General features: G+C 40.2%; 1 protein-coding gene across 1 annotated transcript in view; it reads right to left on the bottom strand.

Annotated features, from left to right (window-relative positions):
- PIEZO2 (piezo type mechanosensitive ion channel component 2) overlaps window positions 1–26,974 on the bottom strand; it is a 377,083-nt gene that overhangs the window by 139,053 nt on the left and 211,056 nt on the right. Inside the window, exons 5-7 of the mRNA XM_075213287.1 lie at window positions 24,130–24,292; window positions 16,148–16,355; window positions 13,214–13,427 (exon numbers count right to left, since the gene is read on the bottom strand). Coding sequence (XP_075069388.1) covers window positions 13,214–13,427; window positions 16,148–16,355; window positions 24,130–24,292 — 585 coding nt within the window. The remainder of the gene's footprint in view (window positions 1–13,213; window positions 13,428–16,147; window positions 16,356–24,129; window positions 24,293–26,974) is intronic.

Genomic DNA, 26,974 nt, shown 5'->3' with positions numbered 1-26,974 from the left:
CGCACTCTCCAATTCCATCATGTGAACTATCCAGTTTCCTAGCTCTACCAAACTAACAATACAGCTCTTCACCTCTATCTAACAAGCTCCTTGCGTCCTTTAAATGAATTATACAGTCCCCATCTGTATCAAATAAAAAAGCTAGCTCCCCAAAGCCACCATAAGGAATATCTAGATCTGGAACTCCACTAAGGTAAGTGTCTAACTCCCTAACTCCACTGATACAAGAATCTAGCTCCCCACATCAAATTTATATCCAGCTCTTCACCTCCACAAGTGAGTTATTCAACTTTCTGGTGTTTTTCATAAGTTTAAATCCATCATATTATTGGAAATGTATTAGTCAACTAGCTAAATAAAATGCCACACGGAATATTGAGTCAGTAAGGAAAGTAAGGCAAAAAAAGGAGTAAATTTTCTCTGGAAAAAAACATGTTACAATGCAATGGGTGCAAATTAGTTTATTATTTTGCACATAAGTTAAATACTGGCTGTTTTTCATGTAGCACACAAATACTTGATAGCGTTATTTTTAAACTGACATTTACAGTTGATCTAGGACATGCTCTACCCCAACTATAAATCTGTCCCCACATTTTAAATTTATCTCATTCTCTGTTGAAGAGTATATAATCTATTATTTTATATTTCATTTCAGAATATATGAGCAGATTAACCATATTTGAATGAGGACAATGATTCTGCACATAAAATCCCTTCCCCCACCTGTTACTATGGAACTTGGGAAAACCTGAGAAGAACAGGTCTTAGCTTTTGAGGCAGGCTACATGCTGTGAACACTTCCTGTGGAAAGTTAAACTCCGCCCAGAAGAAAGGTATTATGTTATGTAGCAAAGGGCACAAAGGCTCTCTTGGTGCCCTGCTCCCAGCCTGATAAGACATGCAGACACAGCTCCAAGCTGAACATGCTGGAAAGTAAGTTGTCCAGGCCCTGGCTAGTAGGAAAAATGTAATTGAATGGAAGGTGACTGGATCTGGAAATATATAGTTTTGTGATGATTTGTAAATGGAGTTAATTTGAATGAAGTAAAATGTGTTTTTGAATGGAAGATGGTTGAATCTGGATATATCCATAGTTCTGTCTGGTTCTGTGCTGGTTTACTGTTACAATGGAGTTTTCTTAGGTTATTTGAATTGAATAGTTAGATGGTGCCCACATTTTAAATTTACCTCCCCCTCCAATGAAACATGGTTTTGCCCAGGTGTAAAGGTACTCACTTTTTATGCTTTCTCTCCCAAATGACGCAGGCCCATTGTGTTTAAGTTATGGAAATCAACTACATTACTACGATGCCTGAAATTTTAATTATATACTGTTTAAAATGTTGTTTTATATATTATAAGGTGTTATAAATTTTGTAAAGTTGTCTACTTAAGTATTTTTTTTTCAACCTCACTCCAGCGTAAAATTATTTTCAGTTACTACTGGAAAGCAAGACTCCCTTTTCTATTTGTTAACCTGCCTTATACATGTTGGAGCTAATGCTGATATGGAAATATAATGCATTGCTTAATTGTGGATACTGTAGGTAAACAACTCAGTAGAACTAAGGATTGACATTACACCTAACAAGTTTTAGAATCTGAGGAATTTCTATCTCTGTTCATTGCTGGACCCAATGAGCTCAACTGTCATTGCTGTTATATTTATTTGGCTGCTGGTCCCACTGACTTCAGCTGCCATTGCCGTTGCCATATCGACTTGACTGCTGGTCCACTGAGCTCAACTGCCATTGCTTTGTTTCTGTTTATACCTGCCCACTGAACTCAACTGTGATTATGGATGCCATCCAACTGTCAGCATCCCAAACAAAGTGTCAACACTGCAGAGACTGTCTACTCTATTATACACAACTAGGGGCAGTAAAATAACTTCCGCTTCCTCTTTTGTCCTGTACAACTTGGTTCAATTGTTCCTTTCCGGTATTTCATTACCTACCCAGCTAATCCACATCATACCACCATGCACCTACTCAATTAACTTCCTCACTTTCTCCTAAAGGTTCCAGACAGCACCTTAAATAGAGAGAAGCAGAGGTTAATTACAGTCGGCAGTGACCATCACCAGCCACCGCTGGGTTCAGAATAGCGTCCCGCTGCTAGCAACGGGACACGCATGCACCCTGAAGCCAGCCGGTGGGCTGGAAGTATCGCGTCTGGTTGCTGGGTAACAAGCAGCATGCTGCCTTCCCGAAGCAGTTCCTGATGCTCACATCTCTCCATGAGCTGGTAATTTTAAAATTCCTCAACATCCTTGCCATTACAGAAACCTGGATTACTTTCTCTGATACTACATCCCTTACAGCTCTCTCCCTCAGCCACAGAGCCAGACAAAGAAGTAGACAAGTTGGTGGCATAGGCATTGTATTTTATTCCATACTGTCCCTTCCAAGCCATATACTCAGAATCCTCCCTCTCTCTCTCTTACTTTGAAGTCCATACTATCCACCTATTCTTTCTACTCTAACTTCATGCTGCTGTAATTTATTGCCCACCAGGTCCACTTTAGCAATTCATTGACAACTTTGCTATTGGACTCAGTTGTTTCTATGTGTTGACCTACATACTATCACACTAGGTGTTTCAACACTCCCAATGACAGTTCCACAGTCTCTGCTACCAAAACACTTCCTTCATTCACTTACCCCCTCCTTTGGTTTCTCCAAGTAGACCTCATCTCCCATTCACTGTGATGGACACTAACTTGACCTATACCTCTGCTGCTTCTGCTCCATCTCTAGTTTGTCCAACTTGGCCTTCCTGCTCTCCAACCACAACCTCCATTCCTTCAGCCTCATCTTATCTCATGCTCCCCACCACTGCACCCAAATCAACATGCATACAACAATACTTAAATATATAGATTTTGACCCCATTCAAGTCTCATTTTCATTCAATCAGATTTGTCTTATGAGTATCATGTCCTGCCTTGATCATGACTGCCTCTTTCTGCTACGCACCACAGAAGGAAGTCTCAGCCCTTTGACCACTTTCTCCACTATATATTCGTCCATTCATCTTGCAATGATACCCTTTCACTTGACAAGTAAACAAAGTTCACTTGTCTAATATCCACCCAGTCTTTTAACCTCCTCTTGTCATCTTCAACTCGCTTCTCTACCCATCTGCACCTTCACCCTTTTCCTCCCTCACAGTCCATAATTTTGCCACTTAGTTAAAAGACAAAATTGTTGCCATTTGATATATTCTCATGCCAAGTATTGCAAACCCATCACCCTCTCCTACACTTCTCAATCCACCCTCAGTTCATTCTCAAAGTGTTTCTGCATCCATTTCATGATCTCACCCTACAACCTACCCCCTCGACCCTATTCTCTTCCAACTTCTCTGAACCCCCACTGCCCACTTCTAGCTCACCTCTTCAACCTTGCTCTCTCCACTGGCACAATCCTCATTTCATCATTCCTAAAAAAAAATCTTGGCCCAGCTTCTCTCTCCAACTCCCCTCCTATTTCTTTACTCCCCTTTTCCACTATAGTATTTGAATGACTTGTGCACTACCGCCTATCTCATGTTCTCTCCTCTCACTCCATTCTCAACTCAAAGCAATTAGTATGCTGATCCCACCACTCCACTGAAACTGCACTCACACTCGTGATCAATTATCGATTTACAGCAAAGTCAAGGGACAACTTCTACATACTCATCCATCTGGACCTCTATGCTGCTTTTGATAGTGTTGAGCACACTTTTTTCCTGCACACATTTTACTCCATTGGCCTTCATGGCACTGTCATTTCCTGGTTCACTTTCACTTATTTTAGTGTCTCTACCTGTAGCACATCCTCCACTCTCTACCCAATCACTATCTGTTGTGGTTTCATTTGCAAATGTGTGTTACTGAAAATTCTGAATTTTTATGCACAAGTAGCATAGCAGCTACTTTACTCATTCACTGCTGTATTGCTGGGGGATTTTTCTCTGTAATTTTTCCCATAGAGCTCTGTTTTTTGCCCTTTGCTTTTTTAATTGAGCACATGTTCTCTTGGGGAACAAATTCACTAATTTGGCCCACAGTATTAACTCTACACTGAATACCTCCCCTTCGGTACCTACTGTCTCTCTGTTATATCCACATGGTTGTAGCAATGTTAAATAAAGCTCAGCATGTCCAAAACAGAGCTTACCATCTTCTCTCCTCCCAGAGCCACAACCTCCCCTTAAATCTTCATCACTGTCAATAACACCAACATTTCCTTAGTCTCCCAAGCCCTCTGCCTTAGTGTCAGACTTGACTTCACCCTCTGCTTTATTCCTCACATCCAGTCTCTGTCCAAATCCTTTCACCTCCACCTTATAAATATTGTCAGAAGATGCCCTTCACTTATCCAACAAGTTACCAAGTTACCAAAACTATTATCAACTCTCTCATCAACCCGTCTTGACTACAGCAACCTCTTCCTGTCTGGCATTCTCACCCATCTATCCCCACTTCAATCATTCTTAAATGCAGCAGCAAAAATGATATGCCTCGCTCACCGCTTCACATCTGCCATACCACTTTGCAAATCCCTACACTGGCTTCCTGTGCTTTCCAGAATCCAGTTCAAATTACTCACCATTACAAAGCCCTCAGCAACTCACACCCTTCATATATCGTATTCTCATTCCAAAATACTTTCCCTCCCGCCCTCTTAGGTATAACTCTGACCTGTGCCTCACCTCATATCTGTATAGCCATAAGCACTGGGGAATGTCCTAATATTACTCACTTCATTGTAGAAGCCCAGAACATATTTTTCCATGGAAGACAGCATATGTTCTTCAAATGATTGTTTTCAAGACAAAACATAGGATAATAAATCTGTTCAGACCTGGTTAGTACTGGTTAGTAGTTATTGAGGGGAATTTTGGTGGTGGTTAAATATAAACTTGAAAAAAATGTCAAGATGAACAGCACATTCAGATCCACAAACACAAATGCATAAAATAAATATTGGAATCATGAAATATTATATGCCACAAATGACTCACTACAATTAAATGGTTATCATCTTACCGGTGTTCTAACACATTATTTGAGCAAGTAAAATAATAAGTAATATAAGCTATAACAGCAACAGTTGACTTATAAAAGTTAAAAATTCTATTCAATGTCTTAAGACATTAAAGTTAAATGAATAGTCCAATACCGGCTATATGACCTGATTTGCTTGTGGTACATTTGCTTCTTTTACTGCTGGACAGAGGAGGGACTTATGGTGGACATTTGCACACAAAGGGATCACTGAAAAAAAGTCCTCATATAATATATGCTAGCTCATGGATTGGAGAAATGTGAGCATACTTTCCACTGCCTATACTCCATCATGTATAAATACATGTGCACAGGTATGAAAAACACCAAAAATATCATTTGACCACTTAAGGTTTGGTATTAGAAAGAATGCATATTTGCAACTATATAAATTGACACTACAATTTTTAGGTAAAATTGATCATTTCTATATGTCCATTTACAAAATGCTTCACTAGATTACATTTTTCTCTCAAAACACATACAATATATTAGTAAAAAAGCTTTTTATGGCCTATTTGAACAAACTACATGGTTCTAGTAAAATACTCTTATACATAAGTGTGACGATTATGTAGTATATCTGATGACTGCTATTTTCTGTTGAATTCATGTATGACAATATATATTGTGTGTAACCTTGTAATGTAATCTCAACGTGTTCTTTGCTAGATGAACCTATGCAAGTGTCAATAATCTTTTGAAACTAGCCAGAAAGAGATAATAAGCATCTCTGAGGAGTTTTTTTGGTATGCAGAGGATGTGGACCCGACCAGCCAAGCCGAACAAGCAGAGGTGAGAATTCAGGTCCTGTGAACATTCCAGATCTCAGGACATCCCTAGCACTCCTCGAAAGCCCTGTGACATTTTAGAGATCAATCTGTCCTTATTGACAGCTAAACTCCAAAGGTGGGGGGTTAGAGCTATGTGGAAAAAGGTTTAAAATCTTCTGGCTTAGAAAATAACATGTGCATTTTCATGAGGGGGTCTATCAAGACTTAACTTTCCCATACTTCTCTATTGTGTTCCCTCACACACACCAAGTCTTAAATAAGTAAGCAGTGATTCTGGTTTTATTTCCTATTTTATTTTCTGAGACTTATGTGTGCAATGTATTGTATGTCCTGTTATTATTTTTTTGTAACTAAGCTTTGGAAACATTTTTCAGATTAAATAAATTTAATCTAGTGTATTCTCTGTGATTCTTTGTTAATTTACGAAGCCCGGGGAGGCTACATATGTATGTGATTTAAGTGTGAAACATTAATAAGTGGTTTTGGTGAATGTAAGGACACCATAATAAATCCTTTGTGGTGGCAGAAAAGGTAAATTCATTGCTAAGTGACTAAAGTGACGCCAGTCACAGCCAACTGTTCAGATGGCTGTATCTGGGACAGACTGGGCGTTCGCGACAATATGTCTTATCATAGGTACAATTTTCTAAAATACATTTGACTGTAATAAAAGCATGTTATAGACAGTCACTGGTAAAACTGTAAATACTGTTCTAAGTAACATTTTATATTATTCATAAGTAACAATCTGTATTTTTTAATCACATAAATAAAACCCTGTAACACTAAATAAGAAACATTCTTTTGTCTTTGTCTCTACAGAGAGTTTACCATATTTCCACGCACTATATTACTTGCATTTTTAAAGCAGACCCAGCAGGGGACACCCTCAATTCAAGCAATATTTCCAAATTCATGCAAATGTTACAAAGCGCACATAAGGTCAGTGACATCTGCAGCACAGGATTGAGTTTTTCTGGATGGCTTGGAGCTAATTTGAAAAGAAGCCAAGTGCTTGAGAAGAGCTACATCCCGTTTAAACCATAGAATGCAGGTTAATGCGCCTTCCTTAAAAGAGCAATGTATTGATTGTCTGGTTTGCACAGTCCGTCTCTATTGTAAATCAATAGAATAGTAGTCCAAAAGTCAGCTGTACGTGTTTTAAAGGGCTACAGTGTGTACATTTCAAGCAGTGATATTGGCATTTTGAAAGATACATACAAAAATACTGGTGTATGAAAGACTCTCTTGTGATTAATATCCTTACTTCAAAGAATTACAGTAGCAACAGCCAGGAAGTTATAAGCCTTTAAAATTACTAGTGGCTGATGGAAAGTGAAATCACAGGATGAATGAAGCATGCTTACTCAATTTAGCAAAAACTAAACGAAACCACACTTTAATTAAAGTCTCCTCATCAGCAAAGCATCCCTGAAACAGAATGTTGTTCTTTCCTGGGATCCTCAAATCAAGGAACAAGTTAAACATGACACTGCTCACTAGCGACAATGTAGAAAAGATGTGGGGCATGCTTGTCTGCAAAAAAATTTTTTTTATATGGAGCGGATGTACAGATGAATTGAGCTTACTGATCCTGAAAATTATACTACAGCAGTGAGTGGAATACACACAGCAATAATGTTAATTTTATAGAGATTATTAGAGAATTTTAAAGAATTAGATTCCATTTGGTAAAATGCGACTAACTGTGAACCTGAATTTAAAACTTAGATTTTGGTATTTGTAAAAAGCAATTGCAATAATATTCTGTTATAATCTATGCTATGTCTGCTCCCCACTATGTACCCCTTCCCATAACCCTCCTTTTTTCTGTAACTCCATCCCCTAACTACATAAATACAGTAATAAAAATAATTCTGTTTTTTTTAAAAAAAGCAAGCAGTTGCAATAGCCTTGTATTATACAGTATATTTATACAAATGAACACTACTACTCACTACTAACACTACTCATTGTCAAACAGGACAACTTGCACCTTTGAGTTGCTGTTATAGTAATGCACTTTATGTGGATGATTCCATTTATTTGTTTACCCTAAATTGATCTTGGGATCCAAGAATTCAGCATAATTTAGAAAAAGATACTTTCGGATTTTTTTCTGGGATCATAAGCTATTCCACTTGATGGCCTCCTGCTACCAGAAAGATTCAACATGCTGCTAGTTGGGTGGAGGGTTTATATGCAACAAACCTCCTATTGAAAATACACATTTAACGCTATCATTAATATGTTATAAGTAATTTAGCAGGGAATTCACAGTGCATAGGCTCATCAGAGAAAGGAATTTAGGTCTGGGGCACGTAAATTGTTGGATTGTTGTATTTGGCATGAATGGATTAAAGTACAGGTGATTTTAGATGAAGGGGGTGTGCATGTGCTCCCCTTACTTGCCGATTTGTGGCATCCCTCACCAGAGACCCTATAACTGATGACATGCAACATGTTAGGGAAAGTGCCTTCACTGATTTGCAAGTACGGGAAAGCAATGGGAAAAATACATATGAGAAGGGACATACCCTTTAGTTTCCAGTCTTTGCCGAATCCAACAATCCTCCAACTCAATTATATTATATTCTACTGTTAAAATAACAAGAATAAATTAGCGGGTTGATGAGTTGATTAGCTTTGTCGCAATTATATGGTGGGTGAAAAACCTTTTTTTTACAAATGGTCATTTATCAACATAAATGGTCAGATGAAACTACAGTGGGTAGAATTGAATTTGCAATCATTAAAATACACAACAGTTCTTCTGTTCACTTGAACACATTCTATATTTCCTGCTTGCCCATCAAAATACTGTTCATAACATATCACATTGCACAGTGACCTTCCTCTACTCATTCTAAAATATACATTCTATTTGTAATTTTGCTAAAATATTACTTTGCATTCAACTATTCCTGAATGTATTATATTTGAGAACAACTACTATAGTTTCCTGATGATTTTCTACAGGACAAAGAACTTTCCAAAATGTTAATCTAATTCTTCTTTGCTAAAGGTTTGTTATTATAATTAGGCATTATTTTATCAGACATTTCAATAACTCCAAGAACTACATATGACACATCTGTTGCAGCACTAATTATAAATGTTCATGTCTGAAACACATCCTTTAGTTTCATCTAGGGACACTGTATACGTCAAGTGTGTGAAGCTACTTTTCCTTTTCCACATTACTCTGGGGAAAATCTACAATAAAGTATACAGTATGTTGTTGGTGGATTTAATTTTCATTTAAAACATTTTTTACTTCTAGAGTAACATCTAGAACTGTTTAGTAAACTTGATCTTTAATTAATCTAGAGTATGCTGTCTTCCATCCAACAATTGACATTTTTAAGATAGGGAATAGTGACTGTTGTGGTCCATGAAACTTGATATTGCAGTAGTATAGGAGAAGTATAAAATAGCTGAAATTGCATTACATTTTGTGAACTTATTATAACAACATTGTGTTTTACTATTTCATATATCATACACATCTCACTTTAAATTTAAACTTTTTAGTCATTTACATTTCACTTTGAAAGAACAAAAGTAAATCCTTTCCTTATCCATAAGTGGTGATAAAAAATGGCTCTGCATCTCACCGGCAACAGTTACCTACCTATTGTACACAAATGGTTACAATTATGGAGAACAATTTGAAAATAGAACAGAAAGAAGACAATGGTGGAGTGTTGGTTAGGAACCACTGATAAAACGGGGTGGATTAATAAACACAATAGAGAAAACAAAATGTATTATATACTAGGGGGTAAATTTATCACACTGCGGGTTTGAAAAAGTGGAGATGTTGCATATAGCAGCCAATCAGAATCTAGGGCCTGATTCATAAAGGATCTTAACTGAAGAAACTTCTTATTTCAGTCTCCTGGACAAAACCATGTTACAATGCAAGGGGTGCAAATTAGTATTCTGTTTTGCACATAAGTTAAATACTGACTGTTTTTTCATGTAGCGCACAAATATCAACTTTAAATTTCAGTGTACAAATAAGCTATCAAGTAAGTGTGTGCTACATGAAAAAACAGTGAGTATTTAACTTATGTGCAAAACAGAATCCTACTTTGCACCCCTTGCATTGTAACATGGCTTTGTCCAGGAGACTGAAATAAGAAGTTTCTTCAGTTAAGATCCTTAATGAATCAGGCCCCTAGTTATCATTTATCTATTACATTCTACAAAATGACAGCTATAGGCAACATCTCCACTTTTTCAAGCCCACAGCTTGATAAATTTACCCCTAGGACTTTTTTTTGAGTATAATTGTGCAATTGTTTTCATATGTCTGATTTGATATGTACACACTGGAGCCCTGAACATACAATATACAATATACATACAGGGCCTGATTCATCTTCAGACGAAAGTCCCTTTGTGTGCTGCATCTTGTGTGAAATAGCTCTGCTCTACTGACAATGACTAAAAGGGAGGGAATGGGTGGATAAACGTAGGCAATGTACAGTAAGGACATGTCGAGGGCATTCTAGCACACATGTAAGTGCCGACTGAAAGTAATGACTGTCACGGCATAGTCTTTGTATTTAAAACTACATAGATGAGTGCTACTAGATAGCACAGAACATGTGTCTGCAAGGAAGATTGACTTTATAAACGCATTGCTCAATACACATTAACAACATCCTGATTGATGTATTCCATGTAAAAAAAAATAGTTTTTTTCTAAAAACACATTTTTTATTATAAGTTGAGAGTGTGCTGCCCAGCTGCTCTGATTGTGTTTAATCAGAGCAGCCAAGCAGCACACTCTCCCTGCCTGTCTCTGCCGAACGGACCTGCACATAGTGTGCAGCCGCAGGCAGCCTTAGCTATCAAAAAGGGGACTAAATCGCCCCCCCCTAAATTGCCCCCTGTAAAATAAAATTCTAGATCAGCCCCTGGTTAATCATAAGGATATTCATTTTATAATATATTATATTCACTTTCATTTTTGCCTTGAATCAGCTTACTAAACAAATGTAAGTTCCCTCCTCCACTTCATGTGGCATGAGGCTTGTGTGTAGATCTGAAAAGCAACTCATATTTTCATATGAAATGCTGTGAGAACTTCCTGTGGAAGGTTGGCTCCACCCCAAAGAAAGGTTTGATATTGTAGGGAAATTAGATATTAATATCGCCTCAACCTGTTTGCACCTCGTTTCTCACAAACTGCGGACTATAAAAACATATACTTTTCTAGCCCTCTGGTTCCCCATATTTCTCAGTCATATTTAGACTTGTGTATATTCTATTTTGAAAGTAGTAAAAGATCTGCCAGCATGTATCGTTATCTTGCAGACTAGTCCATTGTTTCAGTCTAGGCAAAAGGGTTATTGTCCACCAGTTCTTTATGAATGCACAGCACACCAGGGGGTCTCTTGTCTTTGTTTAGTTGTCAGCTCGATGTTTAATTACAGAAGACTGCATTGTGTATTTAAATGTAAATGTGTCTGGATTGTGATATCTCCTGTTTTAACAAACTCTGCTGTATAGCCACAGAACAATACCTGTCCCTAATTAAATCAGGAGTGACTCGTCTGCAATCGCTTTGGCTGTATGTTTACCTGTGAAAAGGTAAACACAGAAAAGGACCAATGAGGCAGGTCCTGAAATTGCTGATGAGGTCATTTTTGGGCTTAAAAGAGAGCTCTAGAGGACAGCAAATTGGCATTCGCTCCCAAGTGATAGCTGAAGTCAGGCTGGCGTTGAGATATAGATCTCTGCATCTGACAGGAATGGGACAATCGATCCCTGAAGTACTGCCGTTGCCCTGATCTACCTCTCCAGGTCTTGGGGAGCTGTGTGTCCACCGAAAGCGGAGTGACAGTAACTCAAGGCCACTACCCTTACTGGTAGCCTTAAGGGAGAGAGGGGGATAAGCTTGGATTGGTAGACAGCATTCCCTGAGAGTGAAAAGGATACTGGTGAGGTGTTCGCATTATACCCTGTATGTTGTCTGTGCCAGACTGTAGTGCTATTTGTTGCAAGCTATTATTTAAATATGCTTATTGTTGTTTGGTGCTACCATTTTGTTAAATAAACATATTTGTTTTATTTCGGATATTTGCCTGGGTGATTTGGAACCTTGGGTAGGTACCGGGTAGGCCAGCTGTGTGTCGCAGAAGGTTACGTTAAACCCGGTATCCTCACAGATATTATGAAACAAAAGACAATGGAGGCCTCTTTCTTCCCTGATTCCACCCTGATAGGACACAGATGCACAGCTTCCAGCTGATGGAAACTGTAAGTTGAATGCAATGAAGGTCTGTGCATGTAAAGCAGCCTGGAAGGCAATTTATATTAGAGGCTGGCTAGTACAAAAAATGGATTGTAGTGTATTTGAATGGACTGAATGGAAGGTGGCTGAATGCAGATATATTTAGTTTTGTGATAATTTTTCTTTGGTTTGCAGTTATGGGAGATATATAGAAGTTTACATGTGAAGAAGTGGTAGAAGTTTTTATGTGAGATAAATAGAAGTCTATAGTGTAAGATATTGCGAAATGAATGGAAGAGCGAAATGTGTTTTGAATGCTTAAAATGGAGTCTAGTCTGAGAGTCTATCCCCCCCTACTACCAAAGCACACACTTCAGAATAGGCACAGAGTTATACTACGCCCTCCCTCATACAGTCACACACCTTTAACACTAGGTAAAACTGACTGGCACACACTAACTTGTATAATTATAAAACAGGCAATGATTGTAATGTATTGTATGAACATCTATGCCACCCATGTTAATAGAGCAAACAAAACCTGTAAGTTTGTATAATATACTCTGTTATACTGTTTTATAAAATATGTGAATTTTACAATTAGAATGTTAATTATGAATACAAAACATTTTAAATGAAGCTTTATCTTGAGTGCAGTTTATTTTGAAGATACAAGCATAAGTTATTATATACATATTGGTCCTGTGGATTTATGGAGAATAAGAATTATAATTCTTAGTTTAATAAAGACTATCCTTTGGGAGTGATAATGAAGGTAGTTATTAAATAATCATTACGATATTAGCATTTTTAGTATATTTGCATCATCATTGACCCTACTGATAACATGGGAAATAGCATCTGCTTTAGGGGCAAAATAGATACCCTTTTGCAGTTAACAGAGCAAGCACTGTTTAGGCAGAGCATATTTATATCCAGATTCAAATGGAAACATGTTTTGAGATCCACTTGGATTTGAAAGCGGGCGCACAAACTCCCAAGTTCTGTGCTCATTTTGTAACTTGCGTGCAGGTTGCATTTGAAGATGAATCAGGCTCTCAATATTTAGAATATATAAACATTTGGTAGAGGTTTTTCAATTTTAGGGCTTACCTGGCATAAAAATCACCCCATGGAATAATCTCTTGAAAAAATTGCAACTGGTACAGATAAAGTCCGATCAAGTGCCCTGCACTGAATATGGCCATTAATACACATAGACAGCTGAATATCAGCGGATCAAATACTCGGCGACAGGACCACCATGTGCATAACCCCAAAAATACAAAGAAATACACGGCTGAGGTCAAAGAAGGCAACATCATGCCTAGAGAGGAAATAAAGACAAAAGGTGTTAAGCACTGCAATGAGTTGTAGTTACACTACAATAATGACACCCAAATGAGCAAAATCTAATACTATGTTAATGTAGGAATCATATACTGATCATAAACATATTTATCTAAGAACCCTCGCCTGACAAAATTTATTATGAAATCTGTAGACGGCTTGGCTTGCAAACGTTTATTTACTCGGGTGCATATTGCTGGTTGCTGTGAGCAGTATTTTGGTTCAGTATGGAAGCTTCAATGAGATACAGATATATGATACATGACTGTATACAAGTAAGATATCAACTAGAGAACTGACATTCATTGGACATCCAGTCATATGTGAATTATGGTGGTGATCCTTTCATGCCAACTTATTTCCAGCTGATATTTAGTTAAAAGGACATTATACAGAGAAACAGTGTGCTATATTGGATGTTACAAAATAATAAACATTGCATTATATATGAGCATCTTCAGAATTGTGAGGATATTGCAAACAGCACAAAGTGGTTGTAAAATTATATGTATTGATAATAAAGTATATATTTATTCATTTTATTATTACTGTGTTGGTACTTTAATCATTATAAGTTTGGCCATCTTCAGCACTGTGTTTTTTCTTTGCATTTAATATTGCCTTTGGAGAGTAAGGTACATGCACCACTCCCTGCAAAATATTTTGGATGAAATATGTTAAACTGTGATAATTATAGAGACATAGAGAGCCTGAGTCTTTAAGGGGAGCAGAGCATAAAAAAGGAGCAACTTTGCACCTGGGCAAAACCATGTTGCATTGGAGGGGAAGGTAAATTAATAAATTTGGCTACAGACTTAAAGTTTGTTTAGGACATGTCCGAGATCAACTTTAAATTTCAGTGTAAAAATAAAGCTACCAAGTATTTGTGTGCTATATGAAAAACAGCCGACTTATGTGCAAAATAATATACTAACTTGCATCCCTTGTATTGTAACATGGTTTGTCCCAGGGAACAATTACTCCTTTTTTTACTTTCTTTTATGACTCAGGACCAGAGTGCGTCAATAGGAAATGTTTTGCTTTTTATACAGTAGGGAGCTCAGTAGACCTGTCACTGTGGAACTGTGTTGTGTCCAGTTAGAGTAGTGATGTGCACTATGTATCCCAAGCATTACATGCAGCCCTCTGAGCCTTCACCTGCACACTGAAGCTCCGTACTGCTTTATTGTCAGATTTGTTTATTATAATTTTTAACACTTGTTTAAAATACCCACTGATAGGTTATTACAGATAGGTTTCTCTTTCTTTGATTAAATGTATTGTTTTAACTGGTAGCTGAGATTAAGGGTAATGTCTGTTTGTTTTAAAGGTTAAAGGGCTGCCCATGTGACCCTTGAAGTGTATCAGCTCGCTGCTGTGCAGGGGAGCTGAGACATAGGCCCAGTCAGAGATGGAAAAGAGGTCTATCTATCCCATGGCATCTGCATTTCACCAGACAAGAGCTGAGGAAAGTCCTGTATTTGTGAGAGAAAACTAAAGACTGTTACAGTGGACAACTGGAGACAGGAGGGCATCCCGATCCTGAAGACCTGGACCTATGTCAGGTGACTACAGTGACTGGCTGATGAGGGCACCCCAGCAGTTCAAGGACTGTGCATTTGTGAGTTATGTGAAAGGCGTAAGTGGCCTGGCTATCCACTTGAAACAGAGCAGTGAAGAAGTGTATTAGGTTTTCTTTAATTCAGTTTGATTTTGCTTACCTAATTTATGTTTCAAACTTTAAACTATCTGGGGGAGACCCATCACTGCACCTAAACACTAGTCTCTGTTCAAAATGCTGATATCCTTTAGTCAAGACCCATGCAACCATATATGCTTATGTTTATGTATAATATAAGGGTATAGCCCACACTTGCCAATTCTCTCGGAATGTCCGGCAGACTCCAGCATTTCGGGTGAGTCTCAAGGACTCCCGGGAGAGTATGGCAATCTCCCGCATCTGCAGAATTACGTGATTTTGGAGCCCTGCCCCCTGCACGCCCACCTCCCCCATGGCAGCTCCCGGTAGGCAATCGCTGAAAGTTGGTAAGTATGGTATAGCCATGCCCTTATATTATAACTGAGTCTAAAAAATCGAATTCCACCATGTTCATTTTGAGCTGCGGGTCCACAGTGTTTGAAAAACATCAGAGATAGTGAGATGAAATTTGGTATGTTATTGGATAGCCATCTGTGGGTGCTGCATGCCAAATTTCAGAACGAAAAAATGACCAAATCTGGAATAGTGTACAGTTGAAAAGCTTTCATCTTTTTTCTCCATTTCCTGTTTTGCAAAATGACACAATTGTTATCCTTTTTTCTATGGGAAAGCATAACTCAGTCTAGCTTTTTTTTTGTTTGTAAAGATATCTTGTGTGTACGTATGTATGTATACATACATATATATATACATACATACACATATACATATATATACACATACACATGTACACATACATACATACATACATACATACATACATATACACATACATAGATATATACACATATATATATATATATATATATACACATATATATACATATATACATACATATATATACACACACATATGTACATATATACACACACACACACACACACACACCACACACAGACAGACACACATATGCAAACTCTGGACAGTGAACAAAATCATATGCACAAAGTATAAAATTACAGTGAGTTACACCAACCTGTTATACCAAGTAAAATTGTAATAACTACTTTTCCAGCGGTGGCTATAATGTTGCCAATAAATTCTTTTAGTTTTGAAGCTAATGATGCTACTCTGCGAAGAAGTTTTAACCTTGTGCTTTCTTCTACCCCTTCATTACCATCATCCTCCTCAAAATCTTCTTCATACATTAATGCATCATCCATGTCCATCTTTCCTGCTTCTGTCTAAATTCAACACAAGAGACAAAATAACATGGTAAAAAGAGTACACATTTACTCCTACTAATAACTAAGAATGTATATTGCAATAACAATACCATACTATTGTGATAAATAATGGTGACACTCAAACCCCAAAATATAACAGACATGTGTTCTGCAGTACAATTGTGTGACTTATAGCCAGAACAGCTCTATTCCTACAGGCCATACAGCACAAACTAATTATCCAATCTCCAATCTGTGTTTTAACAAATAAAGATGTTTTGCTGTGTGAGTTAATAAATTGAAAAAAAGCACTTTATATAACACAGACACATGTAAAAAAGACACAGCAAACATAAATAGATTATATGATGTACACATACATTTATATAGTCATAAGGATACTAAAAAAACAATATCATATCATGCACACATACCCACATCTTAACCACATCTTAAGCAGTAATAAAAAGCATGGTGGTCCAAGTATTGTTCATAGCATAAATAGTCTTGGCAAAGCTTATTGAGTGATTCCAGACACACACATTTCATATTTCGTAATAACATATTGAGAATTATTTACTAATGTTGCTCAAAGGTGAAAATGTCATGACAGCCATAGCAACAAATCCACAATAAGCTTTTATCTGTCTAGTTCAAATTAGACAATAAAAGCAAATGTCTGATTGGTTGCTATAGTTTTTGCGAATATTTACACGTTTATGCAAGATTAGTAAATAATCCTCAGAAACATACAAAATATAGACATTTTCAAGTGGCTTTAATCCATGAGAAGAAATCCAATTTTTCCTGTTTCAGCTATGTAAGCAGAACCAACTGGTACATTGGGCCCACTTGTTCTTGTTCACAGATGACATGCTGTCAATGGACCAGTTCGGCAGGGATATGGAGAATCTGCCGTGCTCTAACTCCTGTTGAACCATGGTAAGTAACATTTTGGGACAATGTTTCTCTTAGCATTATTTCACCTAAAATTTAATTTTGAATGATCTTTTAAAAGACAAAAAAACACCCTAAAACAGACAGTAACAGGTATTATGGACCATGCCCATGAGAAAGCTTAAGGGGACTATTTATGAAAGGACTACGTATCGGAAAAACTCATCACCATGACTTCTAGAGTAATTTGCACCGAAAAGCCATCTGTCATTGTTGTGGTCACTGATGATACTTAACGTGGCAAAAGTCAGAAAATTCTTAAAAAGGCCCCTAAAAAGTCATAGGAAATGAGGTACCTACATACACAATGTACGGTTAGTGTTCATAATATAGGTTTCATTAAAAAAGTACAGCTTGCGTTATTTTTGTCCACTGGGTTATTCCAGAATAAGCGACAGAACCTTCTTACATATCCTTGCACAAAAGAAGTCAAGTTTGTATGTGAAAAAAACCTAGGAGGCTTCATTGCATAACATATGAAAATGTCAAAGCAGCGATAAATTCCAGGCAGGAAAACAGCAGTGCCTGTACAGCAGCTGTTACTACTAAAGAGGGGCCAGAAACTCTATTAGTCATCACAGGATTATCTTGTGAACATTCAGCTTTTAACTATCTCATCAGATACAGATATAAACACTAAAGAAATGTCATTGTTTCTCTATAAAAAAGAGACTCATCAACAATACATATCAGCACAACGCCAACAAACACCCTCATGATGCTGCCGAGTGAAGATAAGTCTTACAGTGCCTGATGTACTATTATTATTATTATTAATATTTATTTATAAGGCGCTACAAGGCATCCGCAGCGCCGTACAGAGACAAACAAAATCACAATACAATGGGAGACAGCACAGTACAGTAAACACAGCAACTCAGTACGCTCAATGCACAGCTAGAGAGGGCGGGGAAGGGGGAGGGAGGATCCAAAAATGACGGGGCCCAAGAAGGGGGGCGTGGAAGACAGGGAGACCCCCAGGGGGGAGGAGGGAGCGAAAGTGGATGTGGGGTGGAGGACCTTTGAGGAGGAGGGCTAAGTAGCTGGAGAGCAGAGTTAGAAGTGGTGGAAACAGGAGGAGAGATGGCCCTGCTCAGAGGAGCGTACAATCTAAGGGGAGGGGTGGACAGACAGAGAGACGCAGGGGAGAGAGGGAGAGTAGGGGGACAGAGGCAGAAGATAAGGTAGGAAGTTAAGTGGGAGACAGAAAGGCTTTAAGAAAAAGGTGGGTTTTTAGGGCCCGTTTGAAGCTGGATAGATTAGGGGAAGTTCTGATGGAGGGAGGGAGCTTGTTCCAGTGGAGGGGGGCAGCGCGGGCGAAGTCTTGGATACGCGCGTGGGAGGAGGTTATAAGGGGGGAAGAGAGGCGACGGTCAGAGGCAGAACGGAGAGGGCGGGATGGAGCATGAATAGAGAGGAGGGTGGAGATGTAGGGTGCAGTGGAGTTGGCGAGGGCCTTGTAGGTGAGTGTGAGGAGCTTAAAGAGGATTCTGAAGGGGAATGGGAGCCAGTGAAGGGCTAGGTAGAGGGGGGAGACAAAAGAGGAGCGGCGAGAGAGGAAAATAAGCCTAGCTGCAGCGTTAAGGACGGATCGAAGGGGATCGAGATGAGAGTGGGGGAGGCCAGTGAGGAGGAGGTTGCAGTAGTCCAGGCGGGAGATGATCAGAGAGTGGATAAGGCATTTGGTGGCATCTTGGGAGAGGAAGGGCCGGATGCGAGCGATGTTGCGCAGCTGGAAGCGGCAGGATTTAGCAAGAGAGAGGATGTGGGGGCCAAAGGAGAGAGAGGAGTCGAGGATGACACCAAGGCAGCGAAGTTGGGGGACAGGGGAGATAGAGGTGTTGTCGACAGTGATGGAGAGGTCAGAAGGGGATGGGGTATGAGAGGGAGGAAAAACTATGAGCTTAGTTTTGGCAAGGTTAAGTTTGAGGAATCGAGAGGACATCCAGGAGGAGATGGCAGAGAGGCAGGCGGACACCCTAGAGAGGAGGGAGGGAGAGAGATCAGGAGAGGAGAGGTATAGTTGAGTGTCGTCAGCGTAAAGGTGGTAGCTGAAGCCGAAGGAGCTGATGAGTTCACCCAGGGAGGAGGTGTATAGAGAGAAGAGTAAGGGTCCCAGAACAGAGCCCTGAGGGACCCCGACTGGAAGGGTGGATGGGGGGGAGAGAGACCCAGAGGTGGTGACAGAGAAGGAACGGTGAGTAAGGTAAGAGGTGAACCAGGACAGGACTGGGCCGGAGAGGCCGAAAGACTGGAGGGTGTGAAGGAGGAGGGGGTGGTCAACGGTGTCAAAGGCTGCAGAGAGGTCAAGGAGGATGAGAAGGGAGAAGTGGCCCCTGGCTTTTGCAGAGAGGAGGTCATTGGTGACTTTAGCCAGGGCAGTTTCAGTGGAGTGGAGGGGGCGGAAACCAGACTGGAGAGGATCAAGGAGGGAGTATTCAGAAAGGTAGGAGGTGAGACGGCTGCAGACGAGCCTCTCAAGAATTTTGGAGGCAAATGGGAGAAGAGATATGGGGCGATAGTTCAAGAGAGAAGTGGAGTCGAGATTAGGTTTCTTAAGAATGGGGGATACGAGAGCATGTTTGAAGGAGGAGGGGAAGATGCCAGTGGAGAGGGAGAGATTAAAGAGGTGAGCGAGGTGGGAGCAGGTGGTGGGGGAAAGGGAGCGAAGAAGGTGGGAGGGGATGGGATCCAGGGGGCAGGTAGTGGGGGGGGGATGATAAAATGAGAGAGTGGACTTCCTCGCCGGTGGTGGGACGGAAGGAGTGGAGGGGAAGGTGGTTGGGGGGGGAGGACAGAAGAGTGGGAGGGGTGGAAGAGAGAGTGGAGGAGGAGATTTCAAGTCGGATGGATTCGATTTTAGAGGAGAAGAAGGAGGCGAAATCAGAGGCAGTCAGGGAGGAGGGGGTGGGGGGAGGGGAGGGGGCCAGGAGAGTGCTAAAGGTGGCAAAGAGGCGGCGGGGGTTAGAGGACTGGGAAGAGATGAGGGATTTAAAGAAAGATTGTTTAGCAAGTGAGAGGGCAGAGCTGTAGGATGAAAGGATGAATTTAAAGTGGAGGAAGTCAGCCAGGGAGCGGGATTTTCTCCAGTGACGTTCGGCAGAACGGGAGCATTTTTGGAGGAAGCGGGTAAATTTGGAGTGCCAGGGTTGGGGTTTGGAGCAGCGGGGTTGGACGGAGTGGGCAGGGGCAACCGCGTCCAGAGCGGAGGTGAGGGTGTGATTGTAGAGGGAGACCGCCTGGTTGGGGCAGGCCTGGGAGGAAAGGGGAGAAAGGAGGGTATCGAGAGAGGAGGACAGAGAGGCAGGGTCAAGAGCATCGAGGTTGCGTATGGACAGAGTAGGTTTGGGCAGGGGGAGGGGAGCAGGAGAAGAGGAGAGAGAGAAGGAGAGGAGATGGTGGTCGGATAGAGGAAAGGGAGAGATGGAGAAGTCGGAGAGATTACATAGGTAGGAGAAGACAAGATCAAGGGAGTGACCAAGGCAGTGGGTAGAGGAGGAGGTCCATTGGGTGAGACCAAGGGAGGAAGAGAGGGTGAGCAGTTTACTATGTGCACACTCAACATTTTAAGCTATACCTAATGAAAACACTTAAGGCAATTTTGTAAATACAGAAGAGGAAGTATTACACATTAGAAATAAAATTAGTTGAGGCGAATGTGACACTCTATGATGAACACATAGGTGTCAGCCTTTACACCTTTTATTTTTTTGCATTAGTGAATAATACATTACAAAAACCTTAGTGGAATGAATAATCTACACATCAGTATTACATGTTACATTTATCACGTTTGCGGAACGTCTGTTAGACTCCTGAATTTCAGGGAATCCCGGACTCCCAGGAAAGCAGGGCACCCTCCCACATCCCACCTACTTCTGATGCGATTTACGTCATCAATGACATGCAGGCCGTGCATAGATCATATTCCTTATAGGTACATAGTCCTTATAGGTGCTAATCTCTGGCCCTGTTTAAGACCCTAATTTCTTGCTCTTGTACTTGACATATTCCTAATTATTTAACTGCAGCCAATAGTGGTGGATTTCAAATAGGTGCAGAGCATTGTGTCTGCACCTTGATAGATAGATCTCAACAGCACTGAGATGAAACTGAAACAATATTCTATAATGTATGAATTGAAACGGAATGTGTTTAGACGCACACAGGGTATTTAACCAGTAATGATAATTATGTGTTATACTGAAGCAGACTTTTAATATGCAATATTTCATGAAGTGAAATATTTTGCCAGATATCAGGCTTGTATCCAAGTCATTACCACCTTATCCGTTGCACACTTGGAACTAACTTCCCTCTAGGCACTTTTATTAGGATTTTGAAATGTAAAACAGGTGAATCATGCTGGACAGGGTCCCAGACCTGAGTGCAACAAAAGCTGTATAACATAGAGAAGTTAATTTCACAGCTGCAAGTGAAAATAAAACAGTCATTTGTTGACAAAACATTGAGTTAAATTACAGTATGTGTACAGTATTTAGCCTATAACTGTATAGAAAACTATTTTAAAAATGTACATAGAAATTACCTAATGCTATAAAATGTCTCATAGACAATGTGTGTTTAGCATGTTATTGGGAGAGTATATGGAAATATTGTTTACATTTCCTTAATGCCTTTTACCAAAATGATCAGCATATTAAACTGATGCAACATATGACACAAAGCCTTCCCTTTGTTCTTGTAGGTAGAAACTTCATTATGGATTTGTAGAGGAAGTACCACAGGTGGTATATTTACTTAACTGCAGGTTTGATAAAGTGGAGATGTTGCATATAGCAACCAATCAGATTCCAGTTATCACTTATTTAGTACATTCTACAAAATGACAGCTAGAATCTGATTGGTTGCTATAGACAACATCTCCACTTTTTCAAACCCACACTTTAGTAAATATACCCCCAGGCAGCAGTTATTTCCAAGCAACAAGTGCACATCCTACAGCTTCTGGTAAAGGATTTCTTATTAGATAATGCCTCCATCTAAGACAACTGTGCTCTTCTCATTCAGTTTTTTAACAACATTCTACTAAAACCTACAGTTATGTTTAAATCAAAAGGATATAGCAAACCATACATATACATTAACCTATAGGAAAGCACTCGATAGGAGTCAGCCGGCAGGTCGTGACCGCAGCAGCAAGCCTTGCAAGGCTCTCCGTTTCTGCTCTGTGGGCAGGGGTGATCTTGTTGGTACTAGTCAGACACTGGGAATTCAAGGACCACACACTTACTCTATAGGCTGGATGTGGCGCATCACCTGGATATTGGCATATATATTTTTAGCATCAGTTAAGAGCCATTGATAAGGGTGGGAGCAGAGCCCAATTTAAGTTGTGACATAGCTTATTTATGTAGGTGAAGGGAGGTTGGCTTATTGGTTGTCCATGGAAAGGCAGGACTGTATGGTTACTGTATTGGTGGACTCCGGGACTGGCCCAGGTGGTGGTCCAACATGGAGATCCAGTCCCTCAGTATGGGATATTACACAGGGTCAGATGTAAGGTTTGGTTGGGCATGGCATATGTGACACTGAATTTTGTTAAGGGATATGGTTTCCCATGGCCTTTTGGAGCCACTTGGTTGTATGCTTCTGGTTATGAAGAAATAAATGAAAAGGCTGTAGCTATATTTTCTCCACTGGTTGTTGTGGTGTCAATTCCCTGTCAAGCTAACACTTCAGAGAGGGTATCCCTTCAAACTCCTACAGATAACACTATGGATCTGACACTGTATATTTTGTAACTACTTACATAAGGAAGGGAGTCAGGAATATTTAAATCACTAATGTCAATTTTAAAAGACCACGGGGTAAATGTTTGACCCTAGATTCTAGCAAATCACTGCTATTCGGCTACTTTGCCTGCCAAATTTAAAACGGCAATGTGTTTACATGAATTTTTATGCTTTTTTCAGCTTTGAAAAAGTCCTATTTAAGGACAAAATGTTTCAGAAAGTTATTTTCAACAAGGATCATCCCCGGACCCCCCCCACCCCACTCACCTGTGCCTGATGAGATTGCTATATAATGATAAATATAATTTTTGCCAGCTAGAATTTCTCTTTTATGATAAAATATGACATTTTTAGTGTAGCAAGACACTAAATATCATGTATGTACCTCAAAAATTGAAAACTATAAATGTTCTTTTGTGAAGCCACGGACCTACTTTACCAAGGAAGTCCATAGATCTGTGGGCCATGATGCCAGCATGTTCAAGCTTGTGGCAATTGGGTGGGAGAAGTTGGGCGGAATGCTAGCATTCTTTTCTAAATGTGGATTGGATACAGAGGGGCTCCTTCTGAGTTGGGCGTATGCCCATTTGCATAGGGCAAAATAGGCAAATTTGTACTGCACAGGTACACAAAAAAATATACATCTATGTCGACTTGCAGATCTGACAATTGCGCCTCCTTGCAGTTCAAGAGGCAGAACGAGGAGGGAAGGGGAATGCAAACACAGTCTAAGTACAGTAAGGACTGGTCGCATAATTGCTTGGTAGATAACAGAAGCCCTGTCCTGCAAAAACACCCATCTTTCCAATATTAAAGAGGCCAATGATTTGGTAGTGTAGAGGCTGAGTACTACAGTTAGACTGAGCAGAGCTAAGAATAGAGCTAAGCAGGACAGTGATCACAAAGTATAAGCAGATAAAGTAAGTTATGCTTTGCAGACAGGTTGGATAACGGAAAGGGAAGGGTAAGAGCTGGCAAGTAAAGAAAAGCGTCAACAGCGCTACTACAGAAATGTATTGTTTATGCAGCAGTTCTTATACACATTATATTAAATGAAACATATACTGATCCATACATACCAGTTCTTCATTTACAAACTGGGAGTTGTATTGTGCATCTTCTTCAGTTAATGCTTTCTGAGCGAGTTTCTTGCAAAACAACCAAGTGGCAAAACTGGCAATAAACATCCCAATATCTGGTACAAACACTCGTATCCCATTGCCTGCATCTGCTCCCTTTACACTGTGGAAACACAAATTATTATTACTTTCTGATTAAAATAGCAATAAAGAGCATCAATACTATTGCATGTTACAACATATTTGTGGAAAGACATATAAATCAAACTTAGTTTTCTTTTCAAATTTTCAATTTCCCAAGAATTGTGCAGTGGCGTAGCCTTAGAGCCGCTGTGACGGATGTCCCCTGCTTTGGAGAGAGAAAAACAATGCCTGACTATATGTAAGTTCTTTTAATAAGTATAGCAAATTACTATCATTATGAAGGGAAGTGATTACATAAAACCAATTTAAAAAGGGAAATCTAGACACTTTTTTTTAATATACATTCTTTACTTGTGAGTTGGAGATTTCGTCTGAAAATTCGGATTGAACAGATAGTAGTTGGTACAGCCGTCAGGATTACCTTTATTAATTTTACCTTTTGTAAGCATGTTATAGCTCTTAAAAGGTAACTTTTATTGCTGACATTTTACGAATTGTTGTATATTAAGGAAACCATAACACCAACAAATTATGTTTAATGACACTAAGAAGAAAATGGGGCCTGCCCAAATTGTAGCTGCTGGTGGGGAAAGTGGCTGTAAAGACGAAGCGTTAACAGCCACCAATATTACAGCCAACATTGCATTTTAGTTTAACTACCAGTGGTGTGATGTGGTTGGAATGATGAGAGAGGATGGAAACGAGGGGCCTGATTCATCAAGGTACGCAAATGCATACGCATCTGTGTTTCATACTTTGAGTGACGCAAACCGCTATATTTACGTTGGAGTTTGAGATTGAGTTGACTTTGAGTGCCGTATCTGCTCTGTTTGCGCTGCGTATGTGGTGTTTTACGTAGCTCAAGTCCCGTTTAGCAGATGCGTATGCGTTTGCGTACCTTGATGAATCAGGCCCGAGATGACAACAGCAATGACAGGTGAACTCACTGGGTTCAGCAGCTGAACTGAGATGGTATTCAGTAGATCTTCGAAACAACCTCTTCCTTGTTGTTATGACAATCCTCTGCACTACCTCCACCGCCGTCACAAATTTTTAGCTATTATATATTTGTGAGTAAATGATTATGTGGATCTAGAGTGCACTCAACTCTAACTGGAAACACTTCCAGGACTATAAATCACACCAAATATATATATATATACAAGTTAACCCGTGCATGATACTCATGCATTCTAGAAAATGTTTGTTCCCCGGGGGGATTTTAGGGCGGGGCAATTTAGGCCCCGCCCCCTTTCCGACTTCTGAGGCTGCCGGGGGCTGCACAGTATGTGCAGGTCCGCTCGGCAGAGACAGGCAGGGACAGTGTGCTGCCCGGCTGCTCTGATTGTGTTTAAAACACAATCAGAGCAGCCGGGCAGCACACTGTCACTGCCAAACGGACCTGCACATACTGTGCAGCCGTCGGCAGCCAGCCCCTGCTAGGGGGGGGGGGGGGGCGATTGCCCCGATCGCACCCCCCTGGATCCGCCACTGTACACATGTGTGTTCATGAGGTAAAATTACCTCACGAAAATGAGTTTGACCCCTCAACTCGTCAATAATGTCAGTATACCAAATTTCAGCCCTTTTTGAGGTTTTTTTCAACACACTAAGAATTTAGTAGGTCAGTTAACCTGTGCATGATACTCATGCATTGTAGTCAAATCAAGCTACTTAAGGTGTTAAAAACTCCCCACTGTCACCCCGGGCAACCACCAACCACTCCCAACTGTCACTTCTCCTTCAAGAAATATATAGGTCAGTGTATAACTCTGCCCAGCAGGTGGTGCTGCAGCTTGTTTTTTTTTTCCACACACGCCACTAGGCATTTATATAGTAGATATATATATATATATATATATATATATATATATATAATGTGTTGGGATGTACTGTATGTCAGTGCAATTTGATAGTTTTACAATGCAGGCAGTAAGAGAAGTGGTGGCATACCACTGTATACACCCTCACTGTGACTGACACCACATCCCCCAAAATGAGGACAGCGATGATTTCATTGCCGACTGAGTGGTAATACAGACTGCTTGAAATAAAGACTTAAAGCAACTGCGACGGATGATCCCGGCACAATACAATGACGTCACTTTGAAGGGACACACTATCATTCGTGCTCTTAAGGTGGTAATTTAAGGAGGCAGTCTCTGTAGAATGTGCAAGGCTTTCTAAAGAACATTGTACAGCCACTGCCTCCTTAAATTACCACCTTAACAGCACTAATGATTGTGTATCCCTTCAAAGTGACGTCATTGTAGTGTGCCAGGCAGGCCCGGCGCTTCCATGAAAGCAACCTTAGGAAGTTGACTAGGGCACCGGGACCTGCAGGGAGCCGCTGACTAGATTTTCTAATCTAGTCAGCGGTTTGGGGGCAGAGGTGCAGTCGCGGCGTGGTGCCAGCTGATTTGTAATGTCCGTCGGCTACATCCTTTTATTCAGTTGATGCTCCCGGACCGCTGCACTTGCACATGATCACTGACGACAGTCAGTGATCAAGTGATCTTTCTCTTCGGCGGCGCCTCTGCCCAAGTTCACACTGTCTGTCACTGACAGACAGTGTGAGTAAAGTTATTTCCCGACGCCCCCTCCCCTTCAAGCATGCACCGCTCCGCTCCACCCCCCTCCTCTGTGTGAAGAAGCCAAGGAGCGCTTGGGCAGCCATTGGAGAAGAGAGAAGAAGTTTAAA

Source organism: Mixophyes fleayi, chromosome 5, assembly GCF_038048845.1.
Source record: "Mixophyes fleayi isolate aMixFle1 chromosome 5, aMixFle1.hap1, whole genome shotgun sequence".
NCBI lineage: Eukaryota > Metazoa > Chordata > Amphibia > Anura > Limnodynastidae > Mixophyes > Mixophyes fleayi.
This window is presented reverse-complemented; position numbering and strand designations above follow the sequence as displayed.